Here is a 27,615-nt window from a genome sequence, read left to right on the forward strand (position 1 = left end):
TTTTTTTGAGACAGGGTTTCTTTGTGTAGCCCTGGGTGTCCTAGAACTCTCTCTGTAGACAAGGCTGGCTGAGAACTCAAGAGATCTGCCTCTGCCTCTCTAATGTTGGGAATAAACACATGTGTGCCACCACTGTCCAACTCATTTTTGGTTTTTAAATTTATTCATTTAATATGTATCGGTATTTTGTCTACATGTATGTCTGTGCACTAACTACATGCATGCAGTGTCCATGGGGGGACAGGAGTTACAGATGGTTTGTGGGCCACTCTATGGGTGCTGGGACTTGAACCTGGTACCTCTGGAAGAGCAGACAGTGCTCTCAACAGCTCAGCCATCTCTGTAGCCCTCATTGATTTTTTTTTTTTTTTTTTTTGAGACAGGGTTTCTCTGTTTAGCCTTGGCTGTCCTGGAACTCACTCTGTAGACCAGGCTGGCCTCAAACTCAGAAATCCGCCTGCCTCTATTGCTTTTGTTTTTGTTTTGTTTTTCGAGACAGGGATTCTCTGTCTTGGCTGTCCTGGAACTCACTCTATAGACCAGTCTGGTTTCAAACTAATTGAACCACTTGCCTCTGTCTCTCGAGTGCTGGGATCATAGGTATGCACCACCATTGCCTGGCATTCTGGCCCCCCCTTTTCAAAAAGATTATGAATTACCCATGTTTGTATACATCTATGCTATGTGTGTGTGTGTGTGTGTGTGTAAGCCAGAGGAAGGGAGAGGATTGGATTTCTTGGAGCTAGAGTTAACAAGTTGTGAGCTAGGTGCCAGGTACCAAATTCAGGTTCTCTGCAAGAGTAGCCAGCACTCTTAGCTGTCAAACCATCTCTCCAGCTCCCTCCTCCTCAATTCACTTTTTTGAAATAGTCAAAATATACAGGAAAATGTGCAAAGACAAAACAAAGATGCAAGGTTGGGGCAGCGGTGGCGCATGCCTTTAATCCCAGCACTTGGGAGGCAGAGGCAGGCAGATTTCTGAGTTTGAGACCAGCGTGGTCTACAAAGTTGAGTACCAGGACAGCCGGGCTATACAGAAAACCCTTGTATGGAAACTGCCCCCCCCCCCAAGAAAAGACAAAACAAAACCAAAAACAAAAAAACAAAACAAAACAAAAAAAACCCCAAAGATGCAGTATTTGTTGCAGAATTAAAATGCCAATATTTTGCTTTTTTTCTTTCACAGGATTTCACAAGCAGCCCTGGCTGGCCTTGAGCTCACAATCATCTTCCTGCCTCAGCCTCCAAAGTTCTGAGATTATAGGCATAGGACACTACATCTAGTTTTTGTTTTAGAATTCCTGAATAAGCACTACAGCACTTCCCTGGTAAGTGCCCCACATCTGGGCAGCCTACAATCACACTGGGACAGAGGCACTTTTCTGACAATAAATATGAGATACAGAGGATGAAGAACCGGATGAACTTATCAGCTAGTAAGCAGCAGAGCTTGACTCGGACTCTGCCTCAAGCTTGATCCTGCCTTGAGAGCAGTGGTTCCTACCAGCACTAATGTGTGAAAGGCTGAGGCTCCGTCATACTGCAGTGTGAAAAGCCCTATATTAGGCATAGAAGGAACCCATGTGAGTCTACTTGATAGAGAGTGCAGTGGTTCAGGGTCTTTCTACATGGATGTTACAGGGTGAGAAGGGTTGAGAGGTGGGACTATAGTTTGCAGGGCTGTGAGCAAGGCAGGGCAGGATCAGCTCTCGGTGTGGAAACAGCCTTCAGGTGGTGTATAATTGGCTAGAGGGGTAAGTCTGCATGTTGGGGAGTCAGTGGACAAGGATTGAACTTTGCTGGGAAACCAAAGTTCTGGGGCTGAATTTTGGAAGTAATAAGTAGAGATTTGGACCTTAAAGGAGTTTTTCAGGGTATGGTATGCCTATAATCCATGGTTCTCAACCTTCCTGGAGCTGCGACCTTTAATATAGTTTCCCATGTTGTAGCCCCAACCATAAAATTTTCATTGCTACTTCATAACTGTAATTTTGCTACTGTACTGAATTGTAATGTAAATATCTTATAAGTAGGATGTCTGATATGTGACTTCTGTGAAAGGGTCGTTTAACCCCCAAAGGGGTCATGACCCATAGATTGAGGACCTACACTCAGAAAGTGGATGCAGGAGCCAAGAGCCTGCCTCAGTTACATATCCAGTTCCAGGACAGCTTGGACTTTATGAGACTCTGTCTCAAGAAACAGAAAAAAAGAGAGCACATGCAAGAGTCAGAGGATACAGAGCTGGCTCCTTTAGGGACAAGAGATCTTGAGACAGGCCCTCAAAGACCTCAACAGCTCTAAGAAGATGTGAAAGTTAAAATGGGCATGCTCAGAGTTCCCTGGAATTGGGTCCCCTGGAAGAGCAAGAGCCATTGTTCTAGCCCCTCATTTGAATTTCCTCATGCATTGGGAGGTTCTAAGAAAATAGCCAGGACCAGACCCAAGGATTAGAGAAGTCCTCTAGAGTCATATGGCCAATGGACTAGATAAGGGTAAGGGTGAGGCAGAATCACAGAGCAGGCTTGTATGGAGATCAGAGACCCAGCAATTCAGAGACATTGTGGTGTAAACCTGGATCTGGTGATTGATGGGATATGACTATAAGCAATGAAGTTGTGCAGAAGGAAAGATGAAAAGTTTGACAAAATTTGAACCTTGGGGACAGGCTCTGCAGGTGTCTGTGTATGCCTGCACACACAAGTGCAAGGAAGGCCTCAGCAAATAAGTGTGAAGAATAACTCTGGCTCCTTGTTCATGTGCTTTGGTATGGGGTATGAGGTGAAAGACTGACCCTACTTTACCCTGCCTTTGTCCTGCCCCCTCCTTCTCTCTCCTTTGCAGTAATTGCTTTATAAGCACAGTAATTAGTCTCTCTTCTTGCCAAGAACTTTATGGTTAATCCACAAAGGAAGGCTGTAATAGTCTGGGACAGGTGATTCCCAATCTGTGGGTCACATATCAGATATCCTGCATATCAGATACTTTACATTATGATTCATAACAGTAGCAAAATTACTGTTATGAGGTAGCAATGGAAATAATTTTATGGTTGGGGCCACCACAACACAAGGAACTGTATTAAAGAGACACAGCATTAGGAAGGCTGATGAATACTGGTCTGGGAGTGAACCATTCAGTCTTGAGGAAGTACCTTACATGACTCATGCCAGGACAAGGCAAGGAGAGGAGACACTTCAGTTATTTCTCAGCTCATATTCTTTTCACCCGTGCTATCTCCCTGGCAGTGCCTCACTCAGTCCACAGAGGGAGTGTTATGAATTCACTTCTACTTTTGATAACTCTACATCACAGAGCAGTGGAAAAAGCCACATGTGCCAGATTCAGCCAAGCTGTGTGGGCTTGAGCAAGTCATTCAGACCTTGGAACCTCAGTTTCTTAGTGTGTTTGTATTGTGAAGAAGGGGAGCTGGAGTTCAGACCCAGTAAGTGCTCAGGACAACGCAAGAAGCAGCAGACCTTTAACCTTAATTGCTCTAGAGTGGGGCTTCAGTCCAGCCCTCCTGACTTCCAGGCCCCAGGGGCTGTTTGTCTATGGTAAAGCCTGGGGCATTGGAATGTGGGGAAGGACATCCACTGTCTGGGGACCCCATTTCTTTGAAGCTTGTGTCCAGTCTCTTTTCTGCACCTTCCCTGGCTTATCACCAGGGAGAGAGCAAAGATTCATGAGTTAAGGCACCAATTGACAGGTGGCATAGAGGACATGAGCACCAGTTGCCCAGAGATGCCCATTGAGGAACCAGGCTAGGGGAAGGAGGAGGATGGTTGGGGAGGGAGATGCTGGCATGGGCAATATCTGTGACCATAAGGTCTGGCACGGCTGGCTGCCTCTCTCCCAGCTTGCACTGGGCCATACCACCTGGGGTCCCAGCTCCCTTGTCCTTGCCTCTACTTTCCAGGCACTAGAAACAGTTTGACTCCTTCATCAAATGGATCACCTTGACAAACCATTCAACCTCTGGAGTCTCGGTTTCCCCTGGGATTATACAAACATGTCCTTGTCATAGGTGTGGTGAGGACAGAGGGCACCAGGGAGTGGTGTGTGGTGGTCATAATTCCTCCTTTTTCACAAGGAAGAAAGACAGTGTGGCACCAGTTCCTGCCATGCCAGGCTCCTCCAACCTTCTCCTCCTCACAGTTGAGAGTTATTCCAGTGACAATGCTTGCTATTTAGGGAGAGCTCAGCACATGCCAGCCCCCCACTAGACAGCCTGTCTATGTATTGCCTTGTTTCATCTTCACAGCAGTCCTGCCCAGGAGGAGGGTATTAGGACTCTCTGGGTCCAGATGAGGACACAAAGGTTCAGAGAAGATGTTTCAGGTGATACAGGTATAGTCTGACCATGTAAACTACTGAGCCAAAGGGGGCATTTCTGGGAATGAAAGGTGCTGCTGCTGCTGCTGGTGGTTATGTCAGAGCCAGCCCAGCCAACAGGGTAGTATGTCCCTCTAATGGACAGACACATGGCTAGGATGGGCCTCAAAGCCAGTCCTGTCTGGACTCTGTTCTAGAAGACAGAGAGAAGACACTCTGGCCTGGGAACCTGAGGAAAGACTCTAGAATTTAACCCATGGAGGAGGAGATGAATGCTGACTTCCTAGAGACTCTCCCTGAAGAATCAAGTCAGAGGGTTGCTCCTGCTCCCACAACCCTATGGGATCTCATCATTGCTTCAGTTGTCAGGTCTGTCCAGGGGTAACAAAACAACTAGTACAGGCTGGCTGAGCATGATGGCTCATACCTATAATCTCAGCACTCAGGGCTAAAGCAGGAGGACTATTGTGAATTCAAGGCTAGCTTGGGCTAGGCTACAAATTAAGACCCTGTTTTAAACAACAAAGACAAACAAAAGACACCCCAGAAGTAGAACAGGGTGTGAGATAGTTCAGTGGTTAGAGAGTTTGCTGTGTGTGGTGGTTTGAATGAGAATGACCCCCACAGGCTCATGTGTTCCATTTTTTTGGTTTTGTTTTGTTGTTTGTTTGTTTTGAGTCAGGGTCTCTCTATGTATTTTTGGCTGTTTTGGAGCTTGCTATATAGACCAGGTTGGCCTCAAACTCAGGCAGATCCTTCTGCTTTTGCCTCTATAGTGCTAGGATTGAAGGTGTGTGCCACCACACCTTGGCCAGGCTCATATATTTGAATGTTTGGTCCCCAGTTGGGGTAAAGATTAGGGGATGTGGCCTTTGGTGGAGGTGTGTCACTAGGGGTGAACTTTGAGGTTTCAAGTATCCATGCCAACATTCCAGTTTGTTCTCTCTCTCTCTCTCTCTCTCTCTCTCTCTCTCTCTCTCTCTCTCTCTCTCTTTCTCTCTCTCTCTCTCTCTCTGTCTCCAACTTGCAGATAAGAGGTCTACCTGCTGCCTTGCTCCCTGACATGATGGTCATGGACTCCCCCTTTGAAACTACAAGCAAGCCCTCAATTAAATGCCTTCATTTCTGAGTTGCCTTGGTTATGGGGTCTCTTCACAGCAATAGAAAAGTAACTAAGACCCACAGCAGGCTGCTCACAACCGGCTCCAGCTCCAGGCGACCTGATCCCCTCTGGCCTCCACCAGCACCGGCATGCATGTGGTGCATATAAACTCACGAAGCCATGTACATATACTTTTAAAATCTTTAAAAGGAGAAGGAAGCAGTGTAGGTCGAAGCCCATAGACACAGATGGCTCTTGTACTGATGTTCAGAGAGGGGCAGTGGCTGGTTCCACCCCAAGGTTACACAGCATGAGTGGGCCAAATGAGGACTTTGCTCTCTGTGTCCAGATCTCTTGGGAATATGGTAGTGATGACAGGATACCCAGAGAGCATCAGCATCACGCCTGGCACAGTGACTACTCACAGCTGCTGCCTGAGGCTGGTGCTTATTGTCCTCCCAGCTCTATGCTTCTTCTTCTTCTTCTTCTTTTTTTTTTTTTAAATAGATCTCAGTCCCGTTTATCTCTCCCCCACCTGAGAAGTAGAAAATGGATGGGTCCTAGCATCTCCTAGAACCGAGTGGTGCTTTCCCCCTTTTCTGTGTTAACCTTAATGGGTGCTGATCAATGGAACTTCCTGGCATGAAAAAGTGTCCTCAATCTATGCTGTCCAACTGGAGACTTACAAGGCACCTTGGCAACTCAGCACCTGACATACGACCATCATGACTGCAGCACAGCCCATTTGAATTCAGTGAGTTGGAATTGGAGTAGCTCCTGTGGCTTGTGGCTACCCCACTGGACAAGCAGTCATCAAACACTAATGCCATTTATCAAAGTTTTTTTTTGGGGGGGGGCTTTAGTTTTCCTCTCCTTTGAAAGGTTCTTTCTCGCTTTTTTTTTTTTTCCGTTTTCTAACACTGTAACCAAGGCTGTCCTAAAACCTATGATTACCCTCCTATCTCAGTCAGACAGTGTTTCTCTGTGTAGCCCTGGCTGTCCTGGAACTCACTCTGTAGACCAGGCTGGCCTCGAACTCAGAAATCCAGCTTCCTCTGCCTCCCAAGTACTGGGATTAAAGGCCACCACTCCCCAGCCCTACCTCAGTCTTTTATGTGCTGGTGTTACAGATTGTGCCCAGGTTTGAGGGGCTCTTCTTGTGATGACTTGATGCTGACTGACAATGGTGAGTGACTCAGTAAAAGGTGGCTTCAGTTTTGGGCTCCTGTCTGCTTGTCTCCCTACCTGACCCCTTCCTTCCCCTGTGTCTGGATACCTCCTGGGTCCTGACCCCTAGGGTCTCACCCCTCCGAAGATCCTTGAGATGCTCTTTGGTCTCCTCAGAAAGCGCACGGTCTCATTGTCTGCCAGGTTGTGTAGGCTTTCAGGGAGGTGCATAGTGGCTGCTCTTCTTTGGGTGTCCTGGGAGGTAGGGGCAGGGGTGTTGGGTGCTGTTTTCTGGGCACAGTGCCTGTGTGCCTCAGACCCACCTCGGGGCTCAGCTGCTGCAAGAAAACAGGAATGGGAATGTCAGAGTCAAAGTCCTGGGAGTGGGGAGTACTGGCTCAAACTTGGGTGGAGATAGATGGGCTGAGGGGCTGTTAGGAGCTCTAAGAACAGAGGGAATGGGATGAAGGGGCTGGCGGCTCCAGTTTTCAGTTGTCAGGAATATGGGTTGAGAAACTGCCGGGTTGTCCTAGGTGCTGGAGATAAGAGATATTAGGGTATGTGGGGGGCTTTGGAAATGGGAGCACAACTGAAAGGCTGCTTCAGGTCCCAGAAGTTGGAAGTGTAGGCTGAAGGGCTTTCGGAGGTTTCAGGTGCCAATAAAGGGCCAGAGGTTTCTGAGGGCCCTGGATTTTGGGAATACAGGGTGAGGGTGATAAGGGGTGGCAGGTCTGCTGGGCCCTCAGAGTGGAGGCATGAGGCAGTGGGCTCAGGGACCCCAGGACATCATGGGACGCTAGTGTGGGGGCTTGTAGACTGGTCCTTGAGGGAATGCAGCTACCCGTAGGTATAGAAGACCACGAAGAGCCCAGGAATATTTGAGGCGTTCCTTAACTTGGGTCATTTTCCGTAACACGAGCCTTGCTTAGGCTTCAGCTCTGTCTCAGGATGACATATTGTCTCAGACTGAAGCCTCGGAAACCGTCAGTATGAGAGTCATGGCGACCTTCTTAGACTAGGGGTTTCCCTTCTAAGGACGTGGGGGCGGAAGTGCTGAGACTCCCCAGGGGGACGCTGGCTGAAGAGAACCACCTATTCTCCGAGGGCCGAGGACCACCGCTCGTCACTGGGAGGTAGACTCTTCGGCCTGCCCGGCTTCCTCTCCTACTCCCGGGAGCCACCTCTAGCCTCCTTTTGGGTCCTCTTTTTCCCGCCTTTTCTGTTCTCTACAGATGATTGGCTACAGCCAAGTCCTGCCCCTTTCCTCTCCGCCTATCCGAACTGACCAAGGAAAGGGCGTGGTCTCGGCAGACGTTGGGCGGGTCGCCGTTGGCCCGGCGCGCGCAAGGGCCGGACCCAGCTCCAAATAGCGGACCGGGAGACACGTCTTCGGCGCGTGCGCATTAACTAAAAACCAGACTAGCGGTGAGGCATGCGTACTAAAGATAAAGGCTAGTAAATGGTTTCAAGAGCCCAGGCTTTGCGCATGCGTTTTACTGCTTGTTGAAGCCAATCCTCTGGGCCCAGGACCTCTTACTGCACATGCGCAGAAGGCTCAATGACAGTCGCGCGTTGGTTAAGGTGAGGGCAGGGTGGGGGATTGCATGGCCCAGGAAGGATGGCCCAGCACCCGCTATTAATTTTTCCTAGTTTTTCAACACTCCTGAGATGCACCTCGTTGTTTAAGCTTCTCAGAGACCATTTGTACCGTCACAGGGTCCCTGGGCCTGCAAGATACTCCAAACTACGACCTCACCCTACTCTGGAGCCAACCTAAATGTGCAGTGTGGAAGGAAACGGAAAAGGATTAGAGGGAGGGAGACTGAATAGGAATTGTCCCCTAGAAGGGAGGTGTGTGTGGAGGTACTGCCTCCATTGACCTTTGACATCCCCCTTCATTTGCTTATGTTTAGGCTCTGGGAAAAGGGGCAGGCCATGTTTCATGTGACCTGGGGGTCCAAGGTCCGAGCGTGGTCCCTGGTGCCTGCTCTCCTTGGGACTCCCCGGGCCCTGTCGTCCCTGGAGAACAGGATGGGGGCGTACCGCAAGATGTGGAACCCCAAGGAGCCCTGCGACTGGGCCCAGCAGTACCGCGAGCGCTTCATTCCATTCTCCAAGGAGCAGCTGCTCCACCTCCTGATACAGGTACCGCCCATCAGTGGTCTAAGAACCTAGGGACTACAATTTCCAGCCGACCTCGCGACTGCACCACTATACCCGCTTTTGAGAACTGCTGTAGTACCTCCTGGGAGTTGTAGTTTCTGGTCCTTGTAGCTTTCCTAGGGGGTGTGAGAAAGTTGGCAGGGGCTAGAACGAGCTCCAAGATGAGATGCCTAATTGGGCTTCTTCTGGGGCCTTGAACAGGCACTCTGGCATGTGAGTTTTCCCCTTGAAATAGATGTAACTATCATCCTCATAATTACTTTCTACTACATAATAAATTTGTACCTGCAAAACCATAATGATAATTATTATCACATTTTGAGCTCTTACTCTGTGGCACTGTGCTACGTGTTTGTAATGTATAGAACCATCAGAACAACCCAGTAAGAAAGAGGCCACCATCATCCCTTTTTACAGGTGTAAAAGCAGAGTGACCTACCTGAAGCTACTGTGAGTAACCCATGCTTGCTTGACTATAGAGTATGCTCCTTACCTCACCCCTGATCTATTCCATAGCTTGAGCTCTCAGCCCACCATCACTGTCAGAAGATGATCATTCATTAATATAATATTTATTGAACATCTGCTGTGTATACCAAGTCCAGTGCTAGATTTTATATATACATGCATACATACGAGCACAAACAATCTCATCAAAAATTTCCCCTAGTGGCTGGAGAGATGGCTCAGCGGTTAAGAGCACTGACTACTCTTCCAGAGGTCCTGAGTTCAATTCTCAGCAACCACAAGGTGGCTCACAACCATCTGTAATGAGATCTGATGGTCTCTTCTGCTGTGTCTGAAGATAGCTACAGTGTACTCATATAAATAAAAATATTTTTTAAAAGTTTCCTCGAGTTGGTCTGAGAAGATGACTTAGCAGTTAGGAGCATTTGTTACTCTTGCAGAGGACCCAGGACTTGTTTCTAGCATCCACATGATAACTTATAACCACCCATAGCTCTAGTTCTAGGGGGTCTGACCTCTGCTGGTACTAGGCACATATGTGGTGCATATACATGCAACCAAAACACACGTATATGTGAATACACGAGAAATAAAATTCTCCCTGGAGTCAGATGAGCCCATCATGACCCTCAGAAATGATTTCACTGAACCTCAGTTTCCCCTTTTGAAAAACTGAGGTTTTAGCCAGGCAATGGTGGCGCATGCCTTTAATCCCAGCACTTGGGAGGCAGAGGCAGGCAGATTTCTGAGTTCGAGGCCAGCCTGGTCTACAGAGTGAGTTCCAGGACAGCCAGGGCTATACAGAGAAACCCTGTCTCGAAAAACCAAAAAAAAAAAAAAGAAAAGAAAAGAAAAACTGAGGTTTTAATTCTATCTATCCCGTCCCTTCTCTGGAGGATGATGTTCTGCTAAGGAAAAGCAGCTGCCACAGAGCACACATTCTGTGGATGTGCAGTTAGCTGCAGAGCAGGTACAGAGCCTCTGCATCCTGAAGACTTCTCTTTTCCCTGTGCTATGCTGGGTCTGTACAATTGACCAAATTAATTTTTTTTTAAGATTTTTTTATTTTTATTTATATGAGTAGCTGTCTGTACACTGTAGCTGTCTTCAGACACACCAGAAGAGGGCATCAGATCTCATTACAGATGGTTGTGAGCCACCATGTGGTTGCTGGGAATTGAACTCAGGACCTTTGGAAGAGCAGTCAGTGCTCTTAACAGCTGAGCCATCTCTCCAGCCATTCCCCACCCCCTCATTCACCCTCTGACTGCTCTACATCCCACACCTCCTCCCCTCCCCCCCCCATCTCCACATGGATGCCCCCATCCCCACCCCACTTGACCTCTAAACTCCCTGGGGCCTCCAGTCTCTTGAGGGTTAGGTGCATTAACTCTGAATGAACACAGACCTGAAGTCCTCTACTGTATGTGTGTTGAGGGGCCTCATATCAGCTGGTGTATGCTGTCTGTTTGGTGGTCCAGTGTTTGAGAGATCTTGGGGGTCCAGATTACTTGAGACTGCTGGTCCCCCAAATCAGTTTTTAAATACAAATTTAAAAGCCCAGAATTCCCATCCTGTACATGAGTTGCCATGAAAGGGTCCCTCTGGGGCTGGAGAGATGGCTCAGTGGTTAAGAGCACCGACTGCTCTTCCGGAGGTCCTGAGTTCAAATCCCAGCAACCACATGGTGGCTCACAACCATCTGTAATGAGATCTGATGCCCTCTTCTGGTGTCTGAAGACAGCTATAGTGTACTTATATATAATAAATAAATACATCTTAAAAAAAATAAGAAAAGAAAGGGTTCCTCTGGAGGAGGAAGAGAGAGGCCTAACTGGGTTTTCTTCCTGGGTATCAGGAGTTCCACTCCAGCCCAGCAGAGAGAGCAGCTTTGGAGGCGTTCTCAGCTCATGTGGACTTCTGTACCCTGTTTCACTACCACCAGCTCCTGGCCAGGCTGCAGGTGAGGATGGCTCTCCAGTCTTGCTGTGCATGTTTGCTCATTGTTTAGAAAGGAGTGACGGATACCTGCTTGGAGCCTGGCTCTCTTAAGTTCAGAGGACTCTGCCATGGCCAGGACAGGTATAGTCATATCCCCATGGGGCAGGCATGGAGATGCAGGGGGGTGGGTGGGGAGAGATAGGAACTAAAATGAATGTAAAATATGTCTGGCTGAGGAATCTGCAGGGAGAAGGGACTGGGGTGTCCTTGAACTCATAGAGACCCACATGCTTCTGCCTTCTCTGTGCTGAGATTAAGTGTATGCCAGTGTGTGCCTGGAGGAAGTTAGTTATTTGGAGTGCTTGTTGGACAGCAGAGGGAGACTGGAAGGCTCGGGTCTGTAGGGAAGGAAAAGCTTTGGAAGGATCTTGTCACTGACACTGTCGAGGGGATTAGTGTTGTTTCAGACCAGATATTATAACAAAAAGGCTGTCCGTTGGGTGTTTTATACACTAGTGTTTCTCCTCAGGGATGTGAGGCTTTAGTCTGAGCCTAGAGTGTCCATGATCTTGGGTCTAATGAGGATTGCTTCCTCATTCAGAGTGGATGCTCTCAGCCTTGTCCACACATATGGGAAGACTGAGCAAGAGCTCCGGGGTTTCTTATAAGGATGTTGATCTCCATGAGGGCTCTGTCTATCTTCCCCTAAGTCCGATCTGTTAATATCACATCTTGGCGTAAAGGTTGATCTTTTTCTCTAGCCCTTCCATGGATTCCTAGGTTACAGTGACAGTGACGGCCACCTGAAGTAGTTAGGGCTGCAGGTCAACCAGATGCTCACCGTGAAGAATATCCATCCCTAGGTTAGTGTTTCTTCTCACCACTGCTGGGGGCTTGAACCTTCTTGAAATGTATAAGGTTGGGATTCCACAAACTTCTGAGCTGGCTCTACACGCCATCCTCTAACTGCCCTCCCCACCTTGCCTTCAACAGTAATAGCTCTTCAGAGCCCTGTGTGCATATTGTGTCCCCAGCCCTCCCTGCTGCTGCCAGCCCCATGGAAAGGTGAAAGAGAGAGTCAGCTCCACGAAGGTTTGTAGGGCTCACAGGTATATGCTCCTGCTTCCCAAGGGCAAGGACAACCTTGGCAGGGTTTCATTTACTTATTTATTGACGTGTGATCTCACTGGTAGCCCAGGCTGGCCTCAAATCCACAAATGCACACTCCTCCTGCCTCCCAAGCACTAACGGAGTTTTGTAAGTAATTGGCAGATCTGGGTATGCTCATACCTCAGTTTTCACATCTGTAAGTAAGGATCACAGTGGTCCCATTTTTACATGCTAGCAGTATACCTCTAACTGTTATGCTTCAAGCATAACAGAAAAAATGTGCAGAATTTTCACTCTCTTTTTCCATCCTCTGTGGAGATTTCATGGTACTGTGCAGAAAATGTGCAAGGCCCATGGGACTTGAGGGTATCAGTGTGGTTTTGAGCCCATCCAAATGGCTGAGAAGGCTCAGCAGTTAGGACTTGTTGCTCTTGCAGAGGACCTGAGGTCAATTCCCAGCACCCACAACCCTGGTTCCAGGGTAGCTGTTGTCCTTTTCTGACTTCCGTGGGCTTATGTGGTACACATGCATAAATGCAGGCAAAACACTCATACACATCAAATAAATCTTAAAAAATGGAAACAAACAAGCAAAAATAAGTGAGAAGCTTGTGGTTGTTAGATTTGTATTGCTGGTGGGGAACAGTGAACTGGGAAAAGCATCCATCTGTGCTGGGCGGCAGACACACGAGGAGGGGCAAGCTGGGAAGAGGGAGTGCAGGGAGGAGAAGGAGCATGGGGACAGGAGCATTAGGCCATGTTCCGTGTTTAAGTTTCTAGCTTGAAGCTCAGAGGAAAACCTGGCTGGTGGCAAAGCATAAAGGGCACAGCCCCTCTCTTCCCCGCAGCCCTGAAGGCTCCAGCTTCAGTCCCAGCTATACACTCTTTCAAGGTCATTCTGGGCATCTGTGGTCTATGACTGACTATGGGTGTGGTCTATGGCTGTGGGTGTGGTCTATGGCTGTGGGTGTGGCCTGTGGCTGACTGAGGGTGTGGTCTGTGGCTGACTTTGTTTGGGTCTTGCCCTGGTCCCAGCATCTCTCTGTTCATTGGCATTGGGCATCTATCAACCTTTGCTCAGGCTCTTCCATATGGAATACCTTCTGCTGTCTTGTGGTGCAAGCTCAGAGGCTGTTCTGATGCCCTGAGACCTTGTGTCCCTCCAAGGTGTGTCACAATGTCTAGGTCAAATTACACATCATATGTGGATCAGATAGGCTGGCAGCTGGGATTCTTGCTGCTCCATCCCTCCCTCCCAGAGCCTTGGGGATGGTTGTCAGTACAGAAGATGAGAGGGGCTAGGGATGCTTTTGAGGGGCTGTTAAGGTCCTGAAAAGATTCACACTTCATTCTAAATTCAGTGGAAAGCTCTGGGGCATTGCTTTGTGGGAGGGTTTTAGGTGGGCAGAGTCAAGCAGGTAAGAAAAGTTCCCTTCCATGGGAGCGAGGTGGAGGGATCAGGAGAGATAAGGAGGTTCAGGTTGTGACCTCAGGAGTGATGATAGGAAGGTATCTGCAGATGGAATATCTTGGGAACTCGAGGGGACTGGGAGTTACGGAAGCCATCAGTGACTACTGGGAACACCTAAGGTAGGACATCTTAGGGAGCAGGTCTGGAGAGGAAATGAAGGGCCACAGTGGTTTGAAGCACGTGTGAGAGCATGATGGGGTGTAGTTAGTGATCAGGCTTAGTTGTTCACACAGATCCTACACAAGGGTTTCCAGGCAGAATGTCCATCCCATGGGGCCCTGGGACATAATTCATTTTGTGGTGCTCTTCCTGTGTCCTGTGTGTGATCTGCTGAGTCTGTCGGCTTTGCCTTCTCCTTTACATTTTTTTGCAGCCCCAGGATCTTACACATACAAGTGCTCTATCTGCTGAGCCATGCTCCCAAACCCTCAATAGGGGAGTTTAGACAAATGTTCTACTACTGAACTTTATCAGGTGCCTTATGCACACATTCATTCATTCATTCACTTTTGATACAGCACGTTGCTAAAGCTTGCAAGCTGTTTTTGAGCTTTCAGTTTTGCTTCAGCCTCTTTAGAAGATGGGAAGACATGCCTGTGCCACCTTTTGCTTTATCTTTTTAAAAAATTTACTCTTGGGGGCTAGAGAGATGGTTCAGTGGTTAAGAGCACTGACTGCTCTTCCAGAGGTCCTGAGTTCAAATCCCAGCAACCACATGGTGGCTCACAACCATCCATAACGAGATCTGACACCTTCTTCTGGTATGTCTGAAGACAACTACACTGTACTCGTATAAATAAAAATAAATAAACCTTAAAAAAATTATTTTTTACTCTCCCAGCACTTGGGAGGCAGAGGCAGGTAGATTTCTGAGTTTGAGGCCATCCTGGTCTACAGAGTGAGTTCCAGGACAGCCAGGGCTACACAGAGAAACCCTGTCTTGAAAAAACTTTTTTTATACACATTTTACGAGTGTATGAGTCTTCAGAGACAGCAGAAAAGGGTATCGGATCCCATTACAGATGGTTGTGAGCCACCATGTTGTTGCTGGGAATTAAACTCAGGACCTCTGGACGAGCAGCCAGTGCTCTTAACCGCTGAGTCATCTCTCCAGCCCTGCTTTATCTTCATATATGGGGAGGTTAGTCAGGTACAGCTATGAGAAGAGACACAGGGGAGACCAGGGAAAAGACATCTACCTTTCTCACTATTCTAGAGGAAGGTGCTATACCCCACTGTGCTGAGAGCTGCATGAGGCAGGCACAGGATGGTGGGGGCTCTGTTAGGGTTCCTGGGACAGCCAGGGCAGAAGTAGAAAGCTCAGGATTGCATTACAGGATCAGCCCTTCTGCAGGCTTGGCGCTGTGGGCTGTGCATGGCGTGGCCTCTGGTAGCCTGGTGCCTGGCCCTGGGAAGAAGCCTCAGAGGAAATGGTCCTCTGTCGGGAGGGGCTGGAGACATGGGCAGCTTTGGCTGATCACTTTGCACAGCTCAGATATGCTTCCGCTGGGCCTTTGCTGCTGCTGCTGCTGCAGGGAAGGCCATGTTTTCAACAGTTTGAAAGGTTTTGTTTGGGTCAGCCCAGGCTGGTCTTGAAGTTGTGATATTCCTGTTTTAATTTCCTGAGAGCTAGGATGACAGCATATGCCACCATGTCCAGTCAAAACACCTCCCAGCCTTCTTCTTCAAGGATTCCCCAGCCAAAGTGCATGGAGCCCACTGCCCTAATCTGTAGGAGAATTTAAAGCTCTCAGCTTCAGCAGGACGAAGTTCAGAGGCATGGTTGTCATCTCCATTCAGTCCCTGCATGGACCTATCTCCTAGTACCCTGATCTTAGCCTCCCCCAGGGTCATCTGGTCTCTGGTCTCCTGCAGCCTCTTTGCAGAAGGAGAGGCCACCTGCTCAGGACAGCCCTCAGAGGGATGCTGGAAGAGCTGCTGAGGTTGTCTGCACAGTGTTTTGGCTTTTTTCTATTTTTATTTTATGTATGTTGGTATTTTGACATATATTTGTCTGTGTGAGCTTGTCAGATCCTTAGAAATTACAGACAGCTGTGAGCTGCCATGTAGGTGCTGGGAATTGAACACCAGTTCTCTGGAGGAACAGTCATCTCTCCAGCCCCATTTTTTTTTTTTCTTTTTGAAACAGAGTCTCACTAGGTTGCCCTGGCTAACCTGGAACTTCTTATGTAGACTAGGCTGGGCTCTAACTCAACAGAGATCCACCTGCCTCTGCCTCCCAAGTGCTGGGATTAGAGGTATGCACCACCATATCCAGCCTCACAGTGTTTTAAGGTGTGTGTGTGTGTGTGTGTGTGTGTGTGTGTGTGTGTGGCAGGGTAACACACGGGAGCTTGGAGGAGAGGATAGAGGAAGTGAGCTTGGGCTTTCCCAGTTTCTGGGGCCCATATTACCCATGTTTCTCCTGTCATCTTTCCTCAGGCCTTGTATGACCCCATCAACCCTGACAGGGAGACCCTGGACCAGCCATCCCTTACTGACCCCGAGCGCCTGTCCAGTGAAAAGGATGTGCTCCAGGCTCTGAAGCCCCTGCTGGCCCAGGCCAACTTCTCTCCACTCTCTGAAGACGCCCTGGCCTATGCACTCGTTGTCCACCACCCTCAGGATGAGGTCCAGGTACCTGTCCCCAGAGGAGCCATGTTTGCTAGCCTAGAGGAAACACACCTCCCTCACCCATCAGGCAAGGGTCTCGGGCACAGTGCTGGCACCTAAGAGGATTTTGTGACAAACGATGTAAAACTCATTCCATGGGGGGCTGGTGAGATGGCTCAGTGGGTAAGAGCACTGACTGCTCTCCCGAAGGTCCTGAGTTCAAATCCCAGCAACCACATGGTGGCTCACAACCATCCGTAATGAGATCTGACGCCCTCTTTTGGTGTGTCTATATAATAATAAAAAAAAATAAAAACAAAACAAAACAAAACAAAAAAACCCTCATTCTATGGGGTTGGACAGATATCTCCATGGTTAAGAACACTTGCTGCTATTATAGAGAACTAGCACCCACATGGTCACTCACAAAAGTCTGTGATTCCAGTTCCAGGAGAGCCACTGTCCCTTTCTGGTTTTTACAGGTAGGCACCAGGCATGCATGTGTGAAGACCAAAGACCTATATATATATAATAAAAATAAATCTTAAAAATTAAAGGCTGGAGAGATAGCTCAGCGGTTATGAGCACTGACTGCTCTTCCAAAGGTCCTGAGTTCAAATCCCAGCAACCACATGGTAGCTCACAACCATCCATAGTACCCTCTTCTGGTGTGTCTGAAGGCAGCTACAGTGTAATTAGATATAATAAATAAATACATCTTTATTTATTTATTAAAAAAAATAATAATCCAAAGGCTAGGCATGGTGGCACACACCTTTAATCCCCGAACTCGGGAAGCAGAGGCAGGTGGATCTCTGTGAGTTCAATGCCAGCATGGTCTACAGAGCAAGTTCCAGGCCAGTCAGGACTACATAGTGAGACCCTTTCTCAGTGTTCCCTGAAAAGTTTTTATCTGTAAAGATTCCACTGAGAAATTACACAGAAACCCTCCCAAACCCTTCCTCCTTAAAGTCAACAAATTTGGGAGGAAATCCTAAAATCTTCCAGTTCTGCATCTTAGCACACTTTGAGATCTAGTTGTTCTAGATGTACTTTGTCCTATTTTGTGATGTGTCCAGCCAGTGGTGGCAAGACATAGTTTAAGTGACAATGTCTTATCCTTGTAGTTGCTTCATAAATGGAGACTCTTAAAACTAATGCTACCTTAGGCTCTAAGAAGATTTTTACATGTAGGGTCACTCTAGAGGCTGTACCCTTCTGCAGTGCTCAACACAAACAACCATGGGTGACTACTACCTACGCATCCACAGTGCATGTTCAGCAACAAAAGGCAGGGACCATTTCTGGCTAGGTCGAGTATTCTGGTTCCTTGCCCAGAGCGCCCGGCTCACGTTCAGCTACTTCTGCTTCCTTTTCCCCCTTGGCAGGTGACAATAAATTTGGATCAGTATATCTACATACAGTTCTGGGCCTTGGGACAGAGAGTTGGGCAGATGCCCCACAAGTCCAGTGTGGGCTCCAAGCGTGGCTTCTTCAGAAAGTTGCCCCCTGTGGAGAGGTGAGGAGGCTCTTGTTCCCCAGTTGTATCAAAAGAGAGCCAGGTTTAAGTTGAGAGGGACTGACAGGTCAGTGTCTGGCTTTGGTGTCTTGGGCCCCTGGGAGAAGTCCAGAGCTGGGAGGTACAGATTGTCCAAATGCAGCCTTTTCTTCCCAAGAGAAAGTAAGAACTACTGTTTCCAGAGGAAGAGAGGGGAGGGTCAGCTCTCCATTTTCCAAATGAGGAAAATTGAGAATCAGAGAGGGGACATATCCTAAAGAAGTGGCACAGTCATGATTCTGATGAACAACTGAGAGGTCCATTAAGAAGTTATATAATTAATCAGCCCCACCCCCATGGCTGAACATGTGACTTATTTCTAGTCTCTTGTGACTAAATAGCTTTCTAAAAGGCCATGCAGGATAGAGATGTGGGGTTTTAGATGTGTATTAGTTAGTCAGAGCTCTTTAAAGGAACAGATCTCTCTCTCTCTCTCTCTCTCTCTCTCTCTCTCTCTCTTTCACACACACACACACACACACACACACACACACACACACTGGGTTTACTAGACTGTCTTTCAGGCTGTGGTCAGGGTAGTCCAGTGGCTGCCTCATGATGGGAATGGTAAGACTCAGTAGTTGTTCAGTCCTGGAGGTTTCTGGAGAGCTGCTGGTTAGAACCCTGAAGCTCATGGTAATACAGGAGGCATGCCTCAGCAGCAGGGTATATTTGCCAGTGAGAGTGAGAGAAAGTACGCAAAACCCAGAAACTCCCTTCTTCCTGCCCGTTTATTAATTTTGAGACATGGTCTTCCATATGTTGCTTTGACTGGCCTGGAACTCACTGTGTAGACTAGGCTGGCCTCAAACTCAGGAAGATCTACCTGCCTCTGCCTCCTGAATGCTAGAATCAAGGTGTGTGTCACCAGGTCTTGTATATGGGCTATCACTAGAAAGTGGGTTGCCATATTTTAGAGTGGGTCTTGCCACCTCAAAAATCCAGTCAAGAAAATTCCTCAAAGGAGTGCCCAGAAGCATGAGTCTTAGATGATTCCAGTCAGTGTGACAACCAGGATTAGCCATCACAAGGGGAGAGGGCTCTGGCCGCCCTGTGCTCACTTCCTCCTTTCTGGCCCTCAGGAGATATTTCAAGCGCGTGGTGTTGGCAGCTAGGACGAAAGGAGGGCATCTGGTTCTGAAGAGCTTCAAGGATACCCCACTGGAGGGCTTAGAGCAGCTGCTGCCGGAGCTGAAGGTGCGCACGCCCATGCTGCAGCGTGCCCTGCTCAACCTGATGCTGGTGGTCTCAGGCGTTGTGTTCTTCGTCAATGTGGGCATGGTGATACTGTCTGACCTCAAGATGGCCACCTCCCTGCTGCTGCTGCTCTTTGCTGCCTTCATGGGTGTGAAGGCCTCCAAGGTGAGCACCCTTGGCTCCTCCATTTGTGGGCTACACAGACAGGTCTCCTCTACTTCCAGTTCTCCCATGCATCGTTCCTGGTGCACAATGTCCTTATATCCTTTTAATTCCTTTATCAGCACCATTCCCCTTGACAGGGCTCTCACTCTTCCTGCCTTAGTTTCTTCACTGGCATTTTTAAGAAATAGTGAAGGTTGTATACTGTGGAGCTTGACTGCCCCAATATGAGTAGGACTCCTCTATTCTGTCTTAAGCAAGTTAACATCTTACCGTCTCTGTAGCTCAGCTTCTTCACTGTAGAATGAGAATGATGAGGAGACCTGACGTGGACGGGTGGACAGGGATTAAATGAGTCAGTGGAGCCTGGCACAGCACAGGAAGTACATGTGAGGTGATGATGTTCCCTACGTTTCCTTCCTGAAGGGTATTATCACCAACAGAGTCAGCTTTAGTCCCAAATGACAGGTTTAGAAACTCAGGGCCTGGGCCAGGAAGTTGTATATTTTTTAATGAGCTCCCTTTCTGAGTGGCAGCATGGTGTTCAGGGTCAAGAGGTCAGGTGGTGCTGACACCCAGCTTGTGTTCTCCTTGCCATTGCGTGCCTTGTTTGCTGAGGTGGCTGGGAAGGGTGGTCTCTCTCAGGTCTGTGGTTGCACTACCTGTCTTAGTTAGGGTTTCACTTCTGTGAACAGACTCCATGACCAAGGCAAGTCTTATAAAGGACAGCATTTAATTGGGGCTGGCTTACAGGTTCAGAGGTTCAGTCCATTATCATCATGGTGGGAGCATGGTGGTACTGGAGGAACTGAGAGTTCTACATCTTCATCTGAAGGCTGCTAGCAGAATACTGGCCCCCAGGCAGCTAGGACAAGGGTATTAAAGCCCACACCCACAAGGCCACACCTACTCCAACAAGGCCACACCTCCCAGTGGTGCCACTCCCTGAGCCAAGCATATACAAACCATCACATTCCACTCCCTGGCCCCCATAGGCTTGTTCAGACACATGAGTCTATGGGAGCCATATCTAGCCATAGCATAATTTAAAAAGCACATTTAATCCAAATTCCAAAGTCTCCATAGTCTATACCAGTACCAACAATGTCAAAAGTCCAAAGTTCAAAGTCTTTTCTGAGATCCATCGAATCACTTAACTGTAATCCCTGTACTGGCTGGTTTTGTGTGTCAACTTGACACAGGCTGGAGTTATCACAGAAGAGAGCTTCAGTTGGGGAAATGCCTCTATGAAGTCCAACTGTGGGGCATTTTCTCAATTAGTGATCAAGGGATGATCCCAGAGATGGCACCACCCACAAGGGGCCCTACCTCTGGGCTGGAAGTCTTGGGTTCTATAAGAGAGCAGGCTGAGCAAGCCAGGAGAAGCAAGGCAATAAGGAACATCCCTCCATGGCCTCTGCATCAGCTCCTGCTTCCTGACCTGCTTGAGTTCCAGTCCTGACTTCCTTGGTGATAAACAGTAATGTGGAAGTAAGCTGAATAAACCCTTTCCTTCCCAACTTGCTTCTTGGTCATGATGTTTGTGCAGGAATAGAAACCTAAGACAATCCCCAAATCAAGACAGGAAACCAGTTCAGTAAACTCCAAACCCTGCATGTCCATGTCTGATGTCAATGCACTTTTCAGATCTCAAAATCCTTTCTCATCTTTGTTGACTGCAACAAACTTCTTTTCCTGGGCTGGTTCCACTCCCTGTTAACAGCATTCCTAGGATATATCCTATGGCTCTCGCAGCTCGAAAATCTTGGTGTCTCCAAGGCAACTTCAATGTTACAGCTTCTTGTTTCAGTGTCTGGGATACAGACAAAATCTTATGGGTTTCTCCAAAGGACTGGTGTCACTTCTGCAGCTCTACCCTCTGTGCACTCTAAGCTCAGGCTGATCCACTCCACTGCTGCTGCTGTTCTTGGTGATCTGAGATCTTCTGCTGCAACTAGGCTTCACCAATAGTCTCTCATAGGCTCTCTTGGTGCCAAGCCTCAAATCCTTTGCATGACCCCTTCAGTCCTGGGCCATCAACTGCACCTGAGACTGCACTTTCACCAATGGCCCTCCATGGCCTCTCACAGTGCCAAGCCTCAGCTACTCTTCATGATCCCTTCATGCCTTTAAAATCAGTACCACCTGGGTGATTCTTATACATTACCAAGGCCAGCTACCAGTGCAAGGTACAACCTTAGCTATCTCTGGAACACAGCTTCTTTGTGCTCTCAGAAAACACTTCCCAGAAGATTTCACCTCAGTGATGCTGGCCCCTTCTTAATCACCACTAATTTCATAGCTCCAGCTAACCAGCATCAATTGTCCCAGTAGTCCCTTCTATTTTTCACTCTAAAGCCAGAGCCATATGGCTGAAGCTGCTGGGTTCTACTGCTTGCTGGGGCTGGAACATGCCCCCCCCAACCCCACCCCCTTATTCGATTATCAGCTTTCTGTTTTCCAACTCCCTCACTGCCTAAGTTTGGCTTTCCTACAACTTGCTCTGTAGATTGACCTTGAATTCAGAGATCTGCATGGCTCTGTCTCCTGTAATGCTGGGATTAAAGGCATGTACCATCATGCCTGTATTTAAGTTTTTCTTCACCTAGAACCTGTTTTGTTCCGGGCTGTCTTTGTACTCAGAGATCTGTTTGGTTTTGTCTTCTGGGATTAAAGGTATTTACCACCATGCTTGGCTTTAAACTTAGCTGGATGGGATCTTGCCCCCAAATCCCTTAATCTGTTATCTCCTTGAACATAGGATTCAGCTCCATTGCACTTCCTGGTGCCCCTTTAATACTTGAACAATATATTTTATATTTTTCTTTTTCTTTCGGTTTTTCGAGACAGGGTTTTTCTGTATAGCCCTGGCTGTCCTGGTACTCACTCTGTAGACCAAGCTGGCCTCGAACTCAGAAATCCACCTGCCTCTGCCTCCCAAGTGCTGGGATTAAAGGCGTGCGCCACCACCGCATGGTGTATATTTTTCTTTTTTAAGCTGGCTATGCCTATTCAAAACACTCTTCATGAGACTTAACTAGAGACTTAACAAAGTCTCTGCTGGGCTTTTTTGAGATTTCTGTTGTCAATGCAATTAGTATAAATCTCTTTATCTTAGAGTCAGGTAGACTCTTCAGACAAGGGCAAAAAGCAGCCATATTCTTCACCAAAATACCATAAAAACAGTCTCTAGGCCACACACTGAAACTCCTCTCCTCTGAATCCTCATGGGCCAAGTCTGCAAAGTTTAAATCAATCTCAGCAACAAAGTCTTTCCTATTCCTACTAGGATAGCCCATTAAGCCCCATTTAAAGCATTACACTGCTTTCCAAATCTGAAGTCCCCAAATCCACATTCTTCCAAACAAAAGCATGGTCAGGCCTATCAAAGCAATACCCCAGTCCCTGGTACCAACTTCTGTCTTAGTTAGGGTTTTACTGCTGTGAAGAGACACCATGACCAAGGCAAGTCTTATAAAGGACAACATTTAATTGGGGCTGGCTTACAGGTTCAGAGGTTCAGTCCATTATCACCATGGTGGGAGCATGGTGGTACTGGAGGAACTGAGAGTTCTACATCTTCATTTGAAGGCTGCTAGCAGAATACTAGCTCCCAGGCAGCTAGGACAAGGGTCTTAAAGCTCACACCCACAAGACCACACCTACTCCAACAAGGCCACACCTCCCAGTGGTGCCACTCTCTGGGCCAGGCATATACAAACCATCACACTACCCCAGGAGTGTAGCCTGCCATGAGCTGTGTGTGGTATCCCATCATTCACTTGCCAGCTCATCAGTTCTCAAGCTGCTTTTAGCAGTCTTGACAGGCTGGCTCTCAGGAAGAATTATGGCAAATCCTATGGGTATTGGCCAGGCCATACTGACCACAGGGAGATTGGATACCCAGGGCCAGCACAAGGAGTGGGGAGAGGAGTGTGCAGTAGGGACTGAGACAAGGCCCAGGGTGGCCTGGATGGCCGCTCCATGGCCACACATCATTCTGGACTTTTTCCTCAAGGTAGCAGGGAGGAGGTTAAAAAGGGAGGACCTGCTGGGCCTTAGGTGCTGTGGAGGGCAGCCCTGAAAGCAGGGAGTCTAGAGAGCGCTTGCTGCAGAATTCTGGGGAGGGTACAGCGACCAAGGCGAGCCCTCCTCTCATTCCTTAGTAGCTCTACAGAGTGGAAGGGCCCTGTTCCTCCAGTTTTGGTATTCTGATTACTCATTAGTTCATACTCCAGCTGCAGTCTAGTCCTGACCTCCCACCGGGCCAACTCCCAGCCATCCACATCTCTGTGTTCAGTATCCCTGGGTTTGTTGTACCACAGGCCCCTCTCCTGGATCTTTCCTGTCTCCCTGTGTACAGCCATATGCTCTCTGCCTGGCTTCTCAGCTACTGTCTTGGTGCACGGTGGTTCTCACTGGCTGCTACAGCCAACATCTCTCATATCTGTTCCTTGTAGAGGCATGGCCCTGGTGCCTGCCTTGTTTCTATCCTCTAGATAGCATCTACAGCTCATTCCCAACCCCACTCATGGCACTCACTACCTGATGGGGACTCTGTTCAGCTTGCCTTGTGGTTAGCTGAATCCTTTACCACCACTACCTCACTGGACCCCCAGTCTCTGCTCTTTGTGTGTTTGTGACACCTAACCTCCTTTCCTGCTTCCCTAGATTCTGCATTTGCATGTTCTGTCGCCTCTGACTGGTTCTCTCTCACTGGCTGGGCTGGTCACCCCTCTGCATTCTTCATCTTTTGTCCAGAGGTCATTAGCTCCCTGAGACCTTCCTGGATCACTAAGGCTGGGTTGGGTCTTTGGACATCCTACCACAGCCTGCCTTCTCTGTGCAGAGCAGGCCAGGGCAGCTTGGAGGCTGTGGAGCTGGAGCCTGGGAATGTAGGCCCCTGTTAGGGGGTAGAGGCCTGTGGACACAGTTAGGTAGCATGGGCTGTAGGAGCCTGAGGGTGCATCCACTCTCAGGACAGCCTTGAGGTAAGGCAGTGTTTTCTAAGAACAGACTGGCGTGTGTTGCTCATTTAAAGACCCATGATCCTAGGGGATGGGGGGTGGGGGTGGGGTGGGGCACGTATTTGGGCACAGCAATGTTTACTATGTGAGCCACACTAGGACTGGGATTTAGAGTTTCAGATTCTGAGCTAGGGAGGCTATGAGCAGGGGGATAGGAAGATGGAGCCAGGGAAGAGGCAGGCATCAGGATGGGTTAGGGACAGACAAGCTGGTCCGGAGGGATGAGGATGGTGATAGACTGTGGCCTGTGACCCATGGAAGGTAGGGCTGCCAGAATGGGGCATGGGGAGTTGGGGAGCATGTTTGCATGCTGCTGTGGCAGGCATGCTCCTTTAGCCCTGAGAACTTTGCACTAGAGTCTTGGCAGGTAAAGACAGGAGACCGAAGGACTCCTGCCTCTGTGGCTCCAAGGCAGGGATAGAATCTATCGGGTGGGCTCTTAAGAAGAAGGTGTAGCCACACAGCCATGTGGGAAGGCCCCTGGATGTGTCAGTGCAGGCTGGATTTTGGCATGCTAGGGTGGGCCTCGCAGCTCTGTCTTTACACTGTCTGTCATGTGTCCTGATTCCTGGGCCCTCCCCATATCTCCCTTGTAAATAGACAGTGCTGCTTTAGACTACTCTCACTCAAGGCCTTGGAGCTGGCAGGAGCTGGTAGAAGCTGCCCAAGGGCACAGGACTGCTGTGAGCTCATCTATCCTGGCTAACAGTGGGTTTGCAGTGTGGGCGAGGGCCAGCCTGAGGGGATGGAGGGGCCAGGCTACACCCAGTGCCCTTTACCTGCAGTTCTCTTTACAGTGTAGTAGCTTAAACATTTTCCTTTCCAATTATGGAAAGGTTCAAATAGACACAGAAATAGGGTCACCTGCACCCAGTGTTCGGTTTACAACAATCTGATTGTATCGTAACATGCCCATCTGTCTTTACTGGGCCACTATGAAGTGAATTTAGATGTTACTTCGGAATATGGAAGAATACTTAACAGGGATGTACTGGGATTAGAACTTCCTAGGCCCACCAACCAAAAACCTAGGCCTCCTGTACATATATAGCAGATGTACAGCTTGGTCTTCGTGTGGAGACCACATGGAGCAGGGGCTATCCCAGAAGCTGTTGCCTGTATGTGGGATATGTTCTTCTAGCTGGGCTGCCTTGTCTAGCCTCAGTGGGAGAGGATGTGCCTAGTGTCACAGAGACTTGATGTGCCAAGGTGGGGGATGCTCAGGGGGAAAAGAAGGGGAGGAGGGGAGAATTGTAGGAGGGAGGGAGGGAGCAGGGACAGGACACTGAGCAGGATGTAAAGTGAATAAGTAAAAAATAATGATAAAAATATTCTAACACACACACACACACACACACACACACACACACAGAGAGAGAGAGAGAGAGAGAGAGAGAGAGAGAGAGAGAGAGAGAGAGAGAGAGTTCAACTAGGCAAAAACTCATGTTTGAAATCTTTGCATAAACCCATTAACATGTAGCCAGAAAGCAAAGCACTGGTGGAGGGACTCCGCTTCAGCCTAAACCCAGCTCCAACCCAAAGTTGATCTTAGGAAGCCAGGCATCTAGGGCACTCTGGTCTGAGTGGCCCTGCATCAGTGTGTCTAAGCCTGTATTCCCACAGGTATTTGGGCAGCGCCGCAGTGCCCAGGCGCTGGAGCTGGCACACATGCTGTACTATCGAAGCACATCCAACAACTCAGAACTGCTCAGTGCCCTGGCACTCCGAGCACAGGAGGAACATATCAAGGAAGCCCTGCTGGCTCACAGCTTCCTAGCCCGCCGATCAGGGGGCCCCCAAGGAAAACCTGAAGGTAAATCCTCCCTGTATTCTAGGTCCTTCCTGCTGTTGATAGGCCTTCCCTGTTACCTCCTAGACTCTCCCTGCTGTTCCCCAGACCCCACCTGCTGTTCCCCAGACCCCCTGCTGTTCCCCAGCCCCCCTGCTGTTCCTTAGGCCCAGGTTTCCTCTAGCTCCAACATGGACACCGTCTCTCCCTACAGAGACCTCCAGGTGGCTGCAGTCAGAAGTGGAAAGCTGGCTTCTGGCCCAGTCAGGCTGTGATGTAACCTTCAATGGACCTCGGGCCCTAGCCCATCTGCAAGCCCTGAGCCCCAGCTTTGGATTGTTCCCACCACCTGAATTGCCACAACTGGACCCGATGGTCCTAGGCACTCCAGAGGCCCCACAGCCTGTGCTGAGGAGTAGCTACCCCTCACCCTGACCACTTACTACCAGGCCTTGTGCTGGCAGGGTGCCAAGCTCCCTCCATGGCAAGCTGTCAATTGTGGCAACTGCATCTCCTTCCTGGACTTTCAGTTGTTGACAGGCTATTATTTCTGGCAGGCCATTAATTTTGCTATGCTATAGACTTAAGAGTAGCCAATCGGGACTGCTGGCAGTTGCTAGGCAGCCTCCTGAGGCCAACCAATCAAAGCCGTTTATTTCAACTTGTTATTTTATTTCTTAGATCCGCCCCTGGCGGGAACCTCACCAAGGTCGGTGGAGGAGGCGGGGCTTGGGGAAGCTCACACAGCTGCTGGATTGCAGCTGCCAGCCTTGGCCACATTGAGGTGGGCTGCTAGGCGGGGGTGAGGGGTGGGGGATGGGGGGAGTTGAGGGAGGGGGCTGCTTCATTTTCTATTTAGCCTGCGCAGAACTGCTTGCCACAGGCACCTGAGCAGGGCCCACTGCAACCCGAGAGCCATTTGCCCCTGGCACACAGTGGATGACAGACACTGGGCACCTCAGCCACAGGCAGCCAATCAGAATGTCTGAAGGAACCTCCTCAGAATCCACGTGAGATGAGCCATCTGTTTTGCAGCTGATCTGTTCTGGTTGGAGGCACTGGAAACTTCCTGCCCCAAAGAAGACTTGCAGGATACCAGCCCAGGATCACGCCAGCTCAGGCCCCAGCAGGCTCCTAGGCCTGCTTCGCCTTGCTGCAGAAATCATGTTAGCCTGGGTCTCCCTATCTGTGCACTGTTTGTCACTTCACCCTCTTACAAAGGAATAAATCATGCTTAATAAATCTGGATTAGTGTGGCTGCAGGTAAAGGGAGGTTGGGGGTCAGAATCCTGAAAAGAGGGTGTGGCTGGCTCTGAGACTGAGAAGCACTCATGCCTGAGGAGAGTTTTGCCTGCAAGAGTCTGGATCTCAAACAGGAAGACAGGGTGCAGGAGTGCAGATTGTTCATCATACGATGGCACACAGCCAGAAAGGAGGTGCCTGGGAAATCCAGCTGGTACCCATTGCCTGAGAGTAGAGGAGGGTGTCCTATTGGCTGTAGAGGTAGCCTTT

The 27,615-nt window shown here is 48.9% G+C and overlaps 2 protein-coding genes and 1 long non-coding RNA gene across 12 annotated transcripts in view; 2 read left to right on the top strand and 1 right to left on the bottom strand.

The window, feature by feature from the left end:
- Window positions 1-7,874, bottom strand: part of Syngr4 (synaptogyrin 4) — a 10,649-nt gene extending 2,775 nt beyond the window's left edge. The window contains exons 1-2 of one of the 5 annotated variants that reach the window (XM_031386686.1): window positions 7,697-7,874; window positions 6,743-6,939 (exon numbers count right to left, since the gene is read on the bottom strand). In XM_031386686.1, the coding sequence (XP_031242546.1) occupies window positions 6,743-6,835 (93 nt within the window). In that variant the 5' untranslated portion in view covers window positions 6,836-6,939; window positions 7,697-7,874. Of the gene's footprint in view, window positions 1-6,742; window positions 6,943-7,445; window positions 7,663-7,696 lie in introns of those variants that run through there. The other 4 variants (XM_031386685.1, XM_031386690.1, XM_031386688.1 and 1 more) reach the window with 4 other exon arrangements.
- LOC116102240 lies at window positions 4,621-5,464 on the top strand. The gene is made up of 2 exons (XR_004123036.1): window positions 4,621-4,704; window positions 5,366-5,464. It is a non-coding gene; the product is annotated as an uncharacterized LOC116102240 (long non-coding RNA).
- Window positions 7,875-7,912: 38 nt separating the features above from the next.
- Window positions 7,913-27,349, top strand: Tmem143 (transmembrane protein 143). 6 transcript variants are annotated; one of them, XM_031386673.1, is made up of 9 exons: window positions 7,913-8,029; window positions 8,518-8,749; window positions 11,094-11,198; window positions 16,200-16,394; window positions 17,759-17,889; window positions 19,011-19,290; window positions 25,938-26,127; window positions 26,785-26,887; window positions 26,972-27,349. In XM_031386673.1, the coding sequence occupies exons 2-9, from the start codon at window positions 8,540-8,542 to the stop codon at window positions 27,090-27,092; spliced, it is 1,335 nt and encodes a 444-aa protein (XP_031242533.1). In that variant the 5' UTR covers window positions 7,913-8,029; window positions 8,518-8,539; the 3' UTR covers window positions 27,093-27,349. The 6 variants fall into 6 exon arrangements, with proteins under 6 accessions (XP_031242533.1, XP_031242531.1, XP_031242536.1 ...); XM_031386671.1 differs by lacking the exon at window positions 7,913-8,029 and adding an exon at window positions 8,043-8,185; XM_031386676.1 differs by lacking the exon at window positions 7,913-8,029 and adding an exon at window positions 8,043-8,185 and having other exon boundaries at window positions 27,139-27,349.
- Window positions 27,350-27,615: the final 266 nt, after the last annotated feature.

Source organism: Mastomys coucha, unplaced genomic scaffold, assembly GCF_008632895.1.
Source record: "Mastomys coucha isolate ucsf_1 unplaced genomic scaffold, UCSF_Mcou_1 pScaffold21, whole genome shotgun sequence".
In the NCBI taxonomy this organism is placed as follows: domain Eukaryota; kingdom Metazoa; phylum Chordata; class Mammalia; order Rodentia; family Muridae; genus Mastomys; species Mastomys coucha.